General features: G+C 41.1%; 1 protein-coding gene across 2 annotated transcripts; it reads left to right on the top strand.

Moving 5' to 3' along the window:
• The first annotated feature begins 1,027 nt into the window (after positions 1-1,027).
• Positions 1,028-6,579, top strand: COXFA4L3 (cytochrome c oxidase associated subunit FA4L3). Of its 2 annotated transcripts, XR_015701304.1 has the most exons (6): positions 1,028-1,141; positions 1,258-1,318; positions 1,625-1,713; positions 2,503-2,563; positions 3,250-4,928; positions 5,139-6,579. XR_015701304.1 is itself a non-coding variant. In XM_087743737.1 (5 exons), exons 2-5 carry the CDS (start codon positions 1,277-1,279, stop codon positions 3,316-3,318), a joined length of 261 nt encoding a protein of 86 aa, XP_087599863.1. In that variant the 5' UTR covers positions 1,028-1,141; positions 1,258-1,276; the 3' UTR covers positions 3,319-5,035. The 2 variants fall into 2 exon arrangements, 1 of the variants encoding a protein (XP_087599863.1); XM_087743737.1 differs by lacking the exon at positions 5,139-6,579 and having other exon boundaries at positions 3,250-5,035.
• The last annotated feature ends 6,778 nt before the right edge of the window (positions 6,580-13,357 follow it).

Consider the following 13,357-nt stretch of genomic DNA (forward strand, 5'->3'; position numbering starts at 1 on the left):
ACAGGGACACTAGGGACTGCATTGCAGTGTGGTTTACAGTGAGAAGGATCACAAAAGGAAGTTCCAAGGCCATTAGCGACTGTGGAGGGCAAAGGGGAGTAGTAGAAACCGTTGTAACTTAGGAAAGGGTTCAGATGCAAACAACTGTCCTGCAGCTCGGTGGCTTTGATCACTATTTCCTAAGGAAGGACCACCCTGCTGCTTTATTGCTGGCAGCAAGTAGGCCAGTGCCACTGAATTTCCCACACCCAAAGGTTTCTTAGCAGCAGTGCTGGAGATGAAGTATGAAAACCTTCAAGGTAACTCTCTGTTTTCCTTTCCAGTGTTTCAGAGTGCTGCTTTAGAATTGCCAGACCTGAAAGTTGCTAGGACAGCAAAATGCTGTCAGCTCCTTCATTTCAAAGATGCTGCTGCTTCTGTACGTGCTCCCTAGAAGGACCAACAGAGCTAATTGTGCCCTGTCGCGTCCCCTCCTTGCTGCAGGGAGCCAGCAAGCATGCAGTAAAGGCAACCTCTCCTTCCTCTTACCGCTTTCCAGTGGGCAAGAGGGAAAGGGAGAAACAGATTTACAGGCGGAGTCTGCTGGCACCACGCACCTCCAGCCGCACCCTGGTAGGAGTTTTTCTCAGATGGGGGTATTGGGAAGCGATTGGAGATGTGTAACACAGTGGAGCGGTGGGAACCTGGGCCAGGATTAAGCCCTCGTTGCAGCAAAAGGGGCCAGAGTGAACTCGTGCCCCTGTTTTGGTCACTATACGCAGGCCGAGGCCTTGCCTGTGCGTTTGCCTGGATACGCTGTTCTTTAGGTAACCGGCTGGAGAAAGGGACAAACAAGAAGGCAAAGGAGCAGTGGAGAAGCGAGGTCTGAGTAACGCAGTACCGGCGAGAGGAGGAGCTGCGGGAAGAGCGCGCGCCGCGCCCGTCTGCGCCTGCCGGCCGCAGGGCGGCGCTGCTCTGCCGCGGGCGGCTCCCCGCGCCGGCCGCCAGGGGGCGCCCTCCCCGCGCGCGGGCCGGGGGCGCTGGGCGGCGGCGGCCGCCCCGCCCGCGGGCCGGGGCGCCGCCGCGCCGATAAAAGGCGGGGAGCGGGCTGCCCCCGCGCTGGTGCCTTCGGCAGCGCTGCCCGTCCTTCCCGCTCCGCCAGGTAACGGAGGCGGCGCGCCCTCCCTCCCGGGCGGAGCTCTCGCAGCCTGGGGCGGGGAGGGGGGGGGTGTCCCCGCAGCCGGGGGGGTCCCGGTAACAGGGAACCGTTTTTTCCAGGTCCGCAGCCGCAGCGAGGATGAACACGAGCTTCTTCCAGATACTAAAAGCAAAAAAAGAAGTAAGTTTGCCAGGGACGCTGGTTCTGCCATAACCCCCGTCAGCGAGGGGAGGCCGGCTGGCTCAAGCAGGTGCCCAGGGCTTGCCGTTTAATAACGAGCACCTCGTAGAGGAAATCGCGATAGCAAGGGGCGCGTGCGAGTTGAAATTCATGCATTGAAAGTGAGGCGGTGTGAATGGTAATAGAGATAATATACCTTAACGGGTAATCACACCTTAATTCCTTGTCACGCTCGCTCCCCCTATTCACGGCTCCGTAGCCAGGACACTAGTTCTGAAACGCTTTTCTCCATTTTATGTCTTTCAGCTCATTCCCCTGGTTGGAGTAGTGTCCTTCGCAGCAGTCGGGGCGCTCTCTTTTTGTGTCTATTCCCTGTTCAGCAAATCCGATGTGATGTAAGCAAAATACTTATTCCTTGGGGTTTACCCTAACCTTTGTTCGACAGAGGTATTTGACCATAATGTTTTGCACACAAAAAAAAAAATAATCCGTATGCATGTTCCAGACTACTGGTAACGACTAAGATATCAGCAGATTGTAAATACTGAAGAAATTAATAAATTTGGAGTGTAGTCCGAATTATTTCCTAACTTTTGATTTACTAGATTAGACTTTTTCTTTGCTTTAGGTGTAATAGGTTTTAAAAATTCTTATGAAGAATTTCAAATAATCAGATAGGTAGATGACATGCAGATATGTTGCAACCAGGCTATTCACCTGCATATAAAGAACAGCATTTGATAATATGAACTTGGAATATGTTAATATTTTAATGGCTTGGCTAATAATTGGAGCTAGGTCCTATACTCTAAGCTTTTGGGAATTTTTATATTTACTTTAAAGTGATTGGAGTAGGCATTTTAGCTATCAGGGTAAGAATCCCCTTACTTTTTTTCTGTGTCTTTATTCAGTTTTGATTTTTCAGCTTGCTTCCCTTACGATAACACATTATACTTGAACAATGTTGGCTTGTTTGGTGCTTCGGAAGCTACAAATAAAGCAAGCCATCACCGATTCCTACCCAGAATTTAAAACAGAAATGCCCAAACGTGTAAACTTGTGTTTCAGGGAACTGTTTACTTACATGAATAGTCCTACTGACGATAGACTGCTCATATAACAAAAATGTGTGCAAGATCACACCCTAAAACATGGTACCTGTTTTGCTTTATCTTCTCTTTAAGCATTAACAAGAGTGGCAATCCAGAACCGTGGGAAACTGTCGATCCTACCAAGCCTCAGAAGGTAATTTGTACAAATAATATAGTCAGCACAAATAGCATATATTTCCAACACAATTAATAACTTTATTTAAATGTGTAAGAACTAGCAAAATATTAATGAGGAAACAAATGTAAAGCTGACATACATCTATTTAAAAGTGGAACTAACTGCTTAATTCATGACTTTATGTAAAGTATCTTCCCTGTATTACTTAATGAAAGGGATGCAGCTATTACACTCTAGGTCTGATCCTGAACTTATGGTGTACTTCTGGTTGGTGTTTCCCCCTTCCCCCCTGCCCCCATCCATTTACTCAATTCCATTGATAACAGTGGAAATGTGGAGTATAGAGGAAATGCTGTTTACCCTTGCCTTGTTCCTGAATTACAAAATTGACTAAGAATGTTTTTGAGTACTGCAGCCTGAAGTAAAAAAAAAAATCTTAGTTTAGTAGAGCATCTAGGATAAGGAAAAATAAAATTATCTGGCATTATTACTTATTTAATATCCAAGTGATTTTGTTCAACAAATTATTAAATATGTCATCAGTTGCTATTTTTGCTTACTTCTGAAAGGAAAATGTAAAGCAACTAGAAATCCTTCTTCACCGATAAGTTGATGTATGATATGGGGAGGGGTGGGAGTAGAATAAATGCTCACTGGGATTTTGCTAATTTCTTTCATCTTTTCCTTTGACTTTCTTCCAGCTATTAACAATCCATCAGAAATGGAAACCTATAGAAGAGCTGGAAAATGTCAGAAAGCTTACGAAGTGACAACTTTCTGTTCCCTCAAAAAAGTACCCTATGAATCTAGTGGAATCACTTCTGCACAAACTTGACTACTGAAATCAGTGTGCGGAAATGCTTCTGCTACATTTTTAGGGTCTCCCTACATTTTTTGGACTCTGGATGAGGAGTTTCATGTTGCCTTAGAAGTTGGCATACAACATCCACACAGTCCAAAAATCTGTCTCAAATATTCATTTTCAGTAGACATTTGATGTCAAATGTTGAATATTCAGATGGTAATTATAGATGGAAAAAGCCTTCACGCTTTTTGTAGAATTTTGGTTTTCTCAAAATATGTGGATTTTGTAATTTTATATATTTTTAATAAAACATGTTAAGTATTTACAACATTCCATATAAATTCCATAAATGAAGATTACCCAAAAGCCCTTCTAAACTGGGATTCCTGGTCTGTTCCCTTTCTATACTGTGTTTCAATGCTGTATATGGACGAAATAGTCATCATAGCCAGAGGATGTCTGTATGGCAACGTACGTGGTCATAAAGTATACTTGCATTCATTTTCTACGTTAGATGTGATGACAATTTAAGTCAAAACTAATGTTCTACTGCTAATAATAAAACTTACACATGCACTCACTTTAACCCACTGAGGAGTCCAATAGGTTATTTAAGGGTGTATTTGAGACTGCAGGGTTAGAACATAAGAATTAAGCATGGGTAAAAGGAAATTGGAAATGAGAGAATTTCTGTTGTATTTAAATATTGTTCGTGTTTAAATTTAGAAAAAGTTACTAGAATTTGGAAACTTACATTATCCAAAACTAACTACATAATCTTCATTTCTTCTTTTTTGTGCAGGGTAGTTCACATGCAAGCTCAAATGTACTGTGCAGTTAACAATAGTTTTAAACATTTCTAGATACACGCTATTAGAGACATCCGCTTTAACAAAGCGAAAATAACATCCTAAAATTAATCCTAAAATTATCCTCTTTAAGCATCTGTGTTTTTTCTTATGGGTTGGCCAGGGAAAGAACGTAGTGGGCAGACTCCCAGTAAATTAATGAGGCAATATAGGCATCCAATGGTAGAACAGTGTATATTTTCTGAATGTGTCCCTTCCAAGCAGTTTCACAATGTATTATACAGTTTCTTTTACAATGGATGTTCAGAATGCATGTAACTTTCTGTGAGGAAGAAAGCAAAAGTGAAACAACTGCTATTGGGAAAAAGTCCCCGTGAGTGAGTAATAGTGAAGTGCTTTAGGTTACTCTGCTGCAGCAAAGGCAAAACTTAAGTTAGTAAAGCTGTCTCACAAATTTTAAGGTAGCTTGGCTTCAGAAGCTTTATGTTTTCTTCAGATTTATTGATGCTGAGGAAAAAAAAATATTATTTTATCTCATACTTGTGTGCAGATGCAGCATAAATATTTGTTTATCAAGTAAGGATGACTCAGCAGCATTTATGTTTAAGAGTGAGAGGAACTACAAGACTTCAGAATACATTCTTAGCTTTCATTTTAAGGAATGACATTGCAAGGTGATTCGATAGCATATAACCACAAAAATCCAGTGCTCTGAGGGATACAAGTTTTACATCTTTTAACAGAGAAATATTTTAAAACATCTTCTGTAAGTTATTCTGTATTTCTGTATTTTTACTGGACTGTATCAAGCAAAACAAAAAGTGCTGTGCTCTGAGTTGATGCATGAATTAAATGAGTTTGTTCTTCAGTAAATCACTTGTATGGTCTGTAAATACTATGACCTAAGTATCTGTCAACATTAGGGAAATAAGTGTGAGTCATTTTTATGTAATTTTTGTACTTAACTACTTTTCAGTGGTGTCTTCCAGTAGCACATTAAGCAGTATGACTGCCATCAGTCACAGGCTGTTGCTTCTCTCATCCTGTGCTGAAGCATAACAGCAAAGGTAATAGAATGTTTTGCTTCGTTAGCTGCTTTTTTTTTAAATATAGATTTGTGGGGAGGATTTTCACGTAATGTGAGAAATCAAAATATTTTTCTGCACTTCAAAAAGATTGAGTATTGTTAAAGTTCTTGGGAGAATTTTGTGTTTTCTCAGACTGTCACGAAAAATATTCTCTCCTGCACAAATGAGTTTTTTTTTTCTTGTAAGTAGAGCACATCAAGAGCAATTACTGTATCTCCCCCCATAAATCTATAAAGCAATACACAAATTATTGCCTTGTTCTACGAACATCAGAGTTAAGACAGTAAAGATTTAATTGGCTGACTTTTATGAGCTGACTTTTATGAGAACAATAAGGCTTCCATGTCCTAGGTTATGCAAACCCGTGACTTTTGATTCCATGGACAATCTAGAGGCCGTTGAAATAATTTAACAACTTTCTTCCTTCTCTCCATTTTGTTCTCTCCATTTTGTCTCCTACTACATTCTGTTCTTGGTTTTGGTTTCTTTAAACAATCGCTATCTTTGCTCACCCTGTCTAGTACTTTTCCATGGAACTGTATCACTTCCAACTTTCATATTCATTACAAAGTTTACTTAAAATGTTCACTGGCTTATTAGGTTTTCAAATATAGATTAGAAATCATTAGAAATGTTTTAATGGTTCTAATCACCATTAGAAATGCATCATTAGAATCTATAGTCATGCTTTTTTAACTGCAGGTGGCTGATAAGTAGTCTATTTGTAAATAGTTTTCTGGGAGAGTAGAAGGTTGCTTTCTGCAGTATACACACAATTATTAATTTATTACTAATTTTTGTTATTACAATAGTACTTAAAGGCTTTAACCACAACAACAGAAAAGCTGCAGTTATCCCAGAGCTGTGTTGAGCCGCAAGATGCTATTAGTACAGTACCGTACCATCTAGTTACTTCATTGGTGCGTGTGGTTTCTGTAGAAAATAGTAACTTACAGAGGGACCTGATGCAATCATTAAAGGAAATTGTTCATCCTGCAGTTGTCATCTGTCTCACTTGGTGCAGAGGGTTAGTGTCACTAGGACTAGCTGTAGAAAACAAACAAGAGTAATGGGAATGATTCACTGGATCTGGCCACTATTTGGTGTTGGACATTTCCCAAAAAAGCTTTCAGATTAAACAAACATGGCCACGCTACTCAGCACAGTTATAATTCACTGTCCAAAGCCTTTGCTGTACAGCACATCCCTGCCATACGGGGAGCGCACAAGATAACGAGATCACCTAAAAGTGTAACTGAAATGGAAATAAAAAAATGTTAACGAGGAAGCGGACTCTGGGTGCTGCAGTTGGACTAAGTAACTATTGACCTTCAGGTGCTGATGTGAGTAGAGAGCTGGCAGATTGTTTGCTGAAAGCTATCTCCCATCATGAAACGGCCATCGCCGCTAATTGCACCCTTCAAAGGAAGTCCAAAGAGTGAGCAGACACCCAGTCCAAAGAGCCGTCCTCCTGCGGTGCCTCGCCCCGACCAGAGATCACACACCTTTACAGCACTTCGTGGAGGCGGTACCAACCCTATTTATGCTGTACCTTGACCTGGTGGCCAAAGGGTTTTGGTTTAATTAGCTTTTACTTTTAGATAACCTTGTTACATGTATGTTCTGGCCAGAGCTGTTAATGGGGATGTAGTGTCCTTCTGCAGGGCTCACGGGGGACATGCAGTCCCTCTAAGGGCCCCTCATACAACACGGAGAGACCGGGGCCTGTGGCAAATGAAGCCATTATGAGTGAAAAGCCGCCCCGCAGCTGTTATTCACAGTGTCGCGCTGCCCATGGCCGTCTGCACCCATTGCCCGCTGCCACCCGTGGCTGCGAGGGAGCCTGAGGTGCCCGCCCTGCTTTCCTGCCGCTGCCGTCTCCCTCCGCGGCCTCTCGTGGGAGGGGGTGCTGGGCCGCCCGTGGGGGCGGGGGGCTTTTCTTAGGGCCTCACCTCCATTTTCCCCCGGACCACCGCTGAGAAGGCTGGTGGAGGCTGCTCCCTCACGTCCTGGGAGCTGAGGAGGGTGAGCCTCGCCGGGCATCGCTGTCGGATCACCTGTGAAATTGCCCAAAGCCTGCGAGCCTTCAGCAGCGCTGATGATTGCAGCAGGGAGAAGGCTTCTCTCTTGCCAAAAAAACAGGTAGAAGCAAAGCAAACCTCCCCTCCGGGTTTTGTGTCAATGTCTGATTTCCGGGTGTGTGGTTAGAGGAGCTGAGCTCCCTTTCTGTGGTGGTGTGCTGCCTAGATATTCAACAGTGTGTAAAGTAAAGGATTTGTCTGTGTGGCAAAAGAGGGAGCTGAAAGAAAGTGGTAACTGAGGTGTTAGGGGATACAGAGCTTTAATTGGTGTGGAGCTGTGTTAGCAAGTGAGAGTCCTAGAAATAATTTGTCTGGACTTTCAGGTACAGGTCATGTACCGGCTGATGCTGCCCATCTAGAAAATTAATTTAACAAAAAGCCCTCATTTGTTAGCGATGGGAGCATGCACAAAAGTTTTGGGTTGGTTTTCTCTTCATTTAAGACTTCCGAGGTTTGGCCCGACGCATGACGCAGGTGCTGTGGGACACAGCCATGGCCCTCCCGTTGAGGTGGTGCTGAAGGCCCCCTCATTCACAGCAGGCCTCTGCTCTTCCAGCCACCTGTCTGTAGCCTGGCAGGTGTCAGTCAGGTGTCCCGGCTTCCGCCGGTGTGGTTTGTGGCTCCCGATGAACCGGCCGGGGTGCACGGCGGCCGGGGTGCGTGGCAGCCGGTGCCAGCCAGGGCCAGAGCCGGGTCGCGTGTGGTGCTGGGCCTCCCGCCCCAGCTGTGCCTTGGGGCCGGGCTTGCAGGTGTGTGCCTCTCCTGGGTGACAACACCATTTCTGCTGCTTTTGGCCAAGATTTTACCACATGCGTAGTGTTCCCTAAAAAGTGTTCTGTATAAATATTTTAGACTGCATGATGCAATATTTTTAAGATAAAGCTAGTCATCTTTGTGACCTTGTTTCTATAAGGTTTAAAAAGTGCTTGTGAACATCTGTTAAAATTCAGATAAATGTGCTTCCAGTTTTACCAGTTGTCAAGCAGTTGAAAGCCAGTCTCTTCAACCCGAAGCATTGATCTGGGCTATACTAGACTCTGGTATTACTCACTTTGTCTCTCACACCCTCCTCCCTATTTTCTGCTGAGACTCCTTCCTTCTTTCCCTTGCTGACACGTCTTTTCTTCTTGCCAAATCTGTCTGTCTCGCCCACCAAAGCAAACACATCAGAAAAACTTAAAATTTTCTTGGGCTAATTTATTTCTATTGTTAATACTATTTATTAGTACACCTGCACTGTGTTCTGCAAAGTTACACGTGTAGCTCTGTAGCAATCCAGTCCGCGTTGTCTAAAGGAACATATGTGAAATGATGCAGTCACGAGGCAGAGCTGCCTGCCGTCCTGCTTTAGGGTTACAGCTGTTCTCTAGAACTCTTTGGTTTTCAAGCCACTTTCTATCATTTTACTCTTTTGTATGGTATTTGGCGTGAGACCGATCTGTTCTGGTAGGCCATAGGTGGACTGCTAGTGACTGTGGGTTTGAGTGCTTCATCGGCCTTTGGCACAGAACTATATTTCATCTTCGAAAAGGACTGGTGCATGTTGTGAGGTGTAAGCAAGGAATGCCCATCTTTTATCACTCCACTGGATTGTTACGTGGGTTGTTAACAGCACAATGTTTGTGAAACAAACAAAGAACTGGAGTTCTTTGTCTTCCTGTTTCAGTATTGTAGAATACATGGATTTTTAATTGCAAAATTCGTGTAGGGGCAATGTGATACATTAACAGATGCAGTTTATTTCAACACAACATCACATTGTGTGATGTATAGAGGACAAATGGGGGTAGCTGTGGATGCAAACAGATGAGCTGAGAGGTCAGAAAGCCACACAAGTTTGAAAAACTTCTTAAATATAAATAAATGTGTTTAAGCTTTCACCTTTAGCAAAACTTTCTCATTCTTGATTTCCTGTTGTGTGTTATTTCTGTAATTAAAATAAATGTATTTGCAGTAGGTAGATAACTAATAAACACCATCCTTTACCAGACTTGATGCTGCTGTTGCACAAACAAGGAAGTAAATGCAGAAAATCCAGATTAGTTGTAATCCCTGGTAGTAACAGGAAAATCTTATCAGTTTGCCAAAGAAAAGCAAAGTAATCTACTTGTAATAAATCACTGATTTACTACATCAAAACAAAGGGAAAGCTGTTTTTCTATTAAAGCTGTCAAGAATGTTTCATTTAATGACGCATCTCTCCCTCCTGCTGTATTACTTCTTTTATAATTCAGTAAAGTCTGAATATTTTTTTAAATGACTGTAAGCATTATGCCGCCAATGCTGTTACCACTAATAAATGACACGTTAGCATTTTGCTGCCTTTACTGTGTTTATCTTTCCTCTTGTGAAGTGCTTTGAATGAAACATGCTATGGTCAGAAAACAGAATTTGACTTAAAGGCTGCAGTATCCACCTTACTCCCAAAAGCAGAAATACACAGCAAAATCCTAGTCATAATGACTTGCAGTTCTGTTCATTGCCTCATTGCTGAACTCTTAGCCATAATTTTAATTTTACAACACTGTGTCATACAAAGTAGATGTAAAAGAAAACTAGTTTGAAGTTATGGGAATGTTTTTATACTGATTTCAGGGAGGCATGGAATTAATATAACAAAACTTGTAGGGGTTGTGTGTATGTACTAGTATGTGTTTTTTAAAAATTCTCTCTCTTCTTAAGAGAAAGAAAAACATTTAAGGATTAGGCATGTCTTTGCTCAAGCTCCTGTGTGTGTATTAGTTCAAAGAGGAAGCTTTTGTAGTATGCAAAACAGGGTGGTAAATGGAAGTTTCTGTTTGAGGTATGTGTTGAGTGTATCACTTCTTGATAGGTGTAAAGAACAAGGTATACACCCTCTGTGGGCGAGTGCTTTAAATAAACATAATTACCACCGAAGTCATAGCTGGATTCACTCAATAAAGAACCAAAGTGTTTGACCTTCTTATCTGTTTTTAGAAATCCTCACAGTTGTCTGTTTGGCCGTACCACAGATGTAAGATACATTCCTCAATAAGGAATACTAAAGCACAAAGGTATTACTGTAGCTAGAGATGAGCATTTGTTGAAGCAATGTGTAATCAGAGTTACAAAAACCAAAAGCTAAGAGAACCTCTTTACCTGTTGGACTTTTTTCTTCTTCACTAAAAAGATAAAAGAAAATATGGCAACCCAACGAAGAAGGGAGGTGGAGGCAACACTCCAATCTTTTTTTTTTTTTTTTTAATCCTTCTTAGCATCATTAATGAATGTATGTGGTGTGGTGTGGGCTAGATGGGTAAAAATTACTGTAAAACCAATCATCAGGCATCCTAGTTGAACTGCACAACAGATCAACTAAAGCTGCAATTTGTAGACAAAATTGGTATTGACTTCATTTGTGACCACCACAATTTGGTGCAGAAACATTAGTGTGCTCCATAGTTGGCTGCCTGGTAATGTAATGGAGTCTAATGGTTTTCAGTTGCTAACTGCAGTACCCACATGATCTGGCTTTATCTGTTTTCTTTCCTCCTTCCTCTTTTGTACACAAACACACCTTGTATCATCAACAAAGTATGAACTCTTAAACAAACAAAAAAAAAACCCAAACAAGTAAACAAAAAACCCTGCAATATGAATACCCTTACTTAGCCATAGCAGTTGGTGGGCCTATTAGTAGGATTTAATTTTGTTATTACTCGTGCTCTGCGAGCTGCTTCTTTCTAGCTCTGACAGCTAAAATTAGGGACTACCTCTTCCCTCGATCCTTTCTCCAGAGAAACTTCAAATGTAGTAAGTCTGAGTGTGCTTTCATTGCTGCTTTACAAAGACAGTTAATAGATCTAATATAATGTGATATCCTGCATAGCTATCTACAAGTGAGTGTATCTAAAACATATCTTCATTTACAGCTTACTGCACATGGCTCTTTAACTTTTGATGTGCAAAGAGTTACTTTCTTTTAAATTTTCTGTGATACAACTTGGCCTTTGCTCTGTGGCAAGTCCAAGCAGCTAGGTTGCCTGAAAACCATCATCATTTGTTCCATCTAGGTTATATTTAAAGCAAATATCTAAGCAGAGAGAAACCAGTGTGTGTAACTGGTTGGGCAATTTCCATTTCCAGTCGAAGGTGTATGTCTTCTGCAGAAGCTTAGAAAATACAGAATTGCTTAATAGCTTGAAGAAATGAAAGACGACTTTACTGGAAGGAAGTTGTGGTTCTGAGTTCCTCAGCCTCTGTCATCTGTATTTTCTCTCTGTGAAGCCTGCTGAACTAGATCAAAAGACAACATTATACTAGCAATTACAGCAGTGTAAACACAATGATATTCTACATTTGTAATTGTATCTGCCTATTTTGAAACAAAAATTGCTTCCCTCAGTGTACGTTTTCCAATTGAAAGTGTCATCAGATACTTTGTAAAGAAGCAGTGAGTCAAGGATGTTTCAAATGCAAGTGTATGTTGTCCGGCAAACGTGAATTCAGCACCCTGAAGAAGCAATACTTATTTTCATAGAAACAAAGGGCTTGCACGGTAACTTACGTTGTTTACACTAATGAATATAATTTGTTCTAATTGCATTTCAGATACCCATAGCCACAATTAATTTCCACTCATATTTTTTTATTACATATTTGGAACTGGAGGGAGGCATTTGAGCATTGTACTCCATGATATTTACCTGTATATGCCTTTAAGAAGTATCTCAAGTCCTTCCCAGTAAATGATTAGCAAATCTGTGCTAGATTTGTGCTTTTCCTTATTGCATCCATGATAAAGTTAAATCCTTAGGAAGAATAGAGACTGGTTTTTTTACTTACTAATAAGACATTTTAAAAATTTGCGACAAAATATATTCCTTTGACATATAGAAGTCTCAGTAATTATACTCAGTACACAACTCTTTTTAGTAAAGCTGGGATTAGTGCACCATCTTCTGGTAAACTCGGGAAAGGCCTTGAAGGTTGACAGCTCAGAGGGGAGAGTGTTTGTACAGTTTTATGTCAGACTTGTTACAGTGGCCTTGGAAAAAGGAACACGTGAAATTTATAAAAAAAATCAAGAGTAATTGTATGCTAGGTTCAAATATGTAGCATCATCCTAACTATGAAAATGTTTGTTTATGGTGTTTTTCTCAAAAATTCTATTTGAATTTAAAAGGCCAGTTACTAGAATTAAATAGCTATTTTCATATGTTTACATCTCATCAATTTATTTAGGGGTTTATTAGATAATTTCTCTGTGTGTGTTTTGGGAAAAAGAAATAGGCAGAGTGCAGGGACTTGGGTGTTCTTAGTGCATCTGGGACAAAAGCAAATTTTTTGTCTGCTTGCCATCTGGCTGCTTTTATGTATTCATCAGCTGAATCAAAAATCCCTGTATATATCAGTACTGAGTTTAATGTGAAACACAGACAGCGTTAACTGGTTTCATGTACCCTCATGTACTGGCTAGTCACAATCCTGGAAAAACAAGTTATCTTTTCATCAGGTATAATAGTAAGGAAATCATAAAGTAGTCATCATATGGACAGAATTATGCTTGTGTTTATGAAATGGATTATTTTTTCTAAGAAATTGATGCCATAAAAGGTGTAAATGCTTCATAACTATAACAAAACCAATTAAGTTATTTTGTCTTGTACATTTAGCATTGGCAGTTTTCAAACTGTGTGATGCTGAGAAGAGAAAGCAGAACACAGTGGAGAAAAGGAAAATAGAGATAAAATAGCAGCGATACTGATTTGGATATCATTCGTTTACAGCTGTAAACAGAGGAGGCAGGTACGCATGCATTCTAAGAGCAGATTGCTGTGGTAGCTGGAGAGCAGTAAATGATCAGTATTTATTCTAGAAGCTTCCAAAGTTGTGTCAGGTATTTCACAGAACGGAAGAGCATGTGTGGTCCTCCCCAGAGCATTCAGCCATGGAAAATGGAATGAGAAGAGGAGAACAAAAAGGGATTTGCCAGCTCCAGAGCACAGAGAGTGTCGGTTAGCACCCAGCATGATTTGTTACAAAGAGCGGGCGGATGGGGTGAG

The sequence above is a fragment of the Nipponia nippon genome, unplaced genomic scaffold (assembly GCF_047370975.1).
Source record: "Nipponia nippon isolate SJK-2023a ecotype South Korea unplaced genomic scaffold, ASM4737097v1 scaffold_9, whole genome shotgun sequence".
Lineage (NCBI taxonomy): Eukaryota > Metazoa > Chordata > Aves > Pelecaniformes > Threskiornithidae > Nipponia > Nipponia nippon.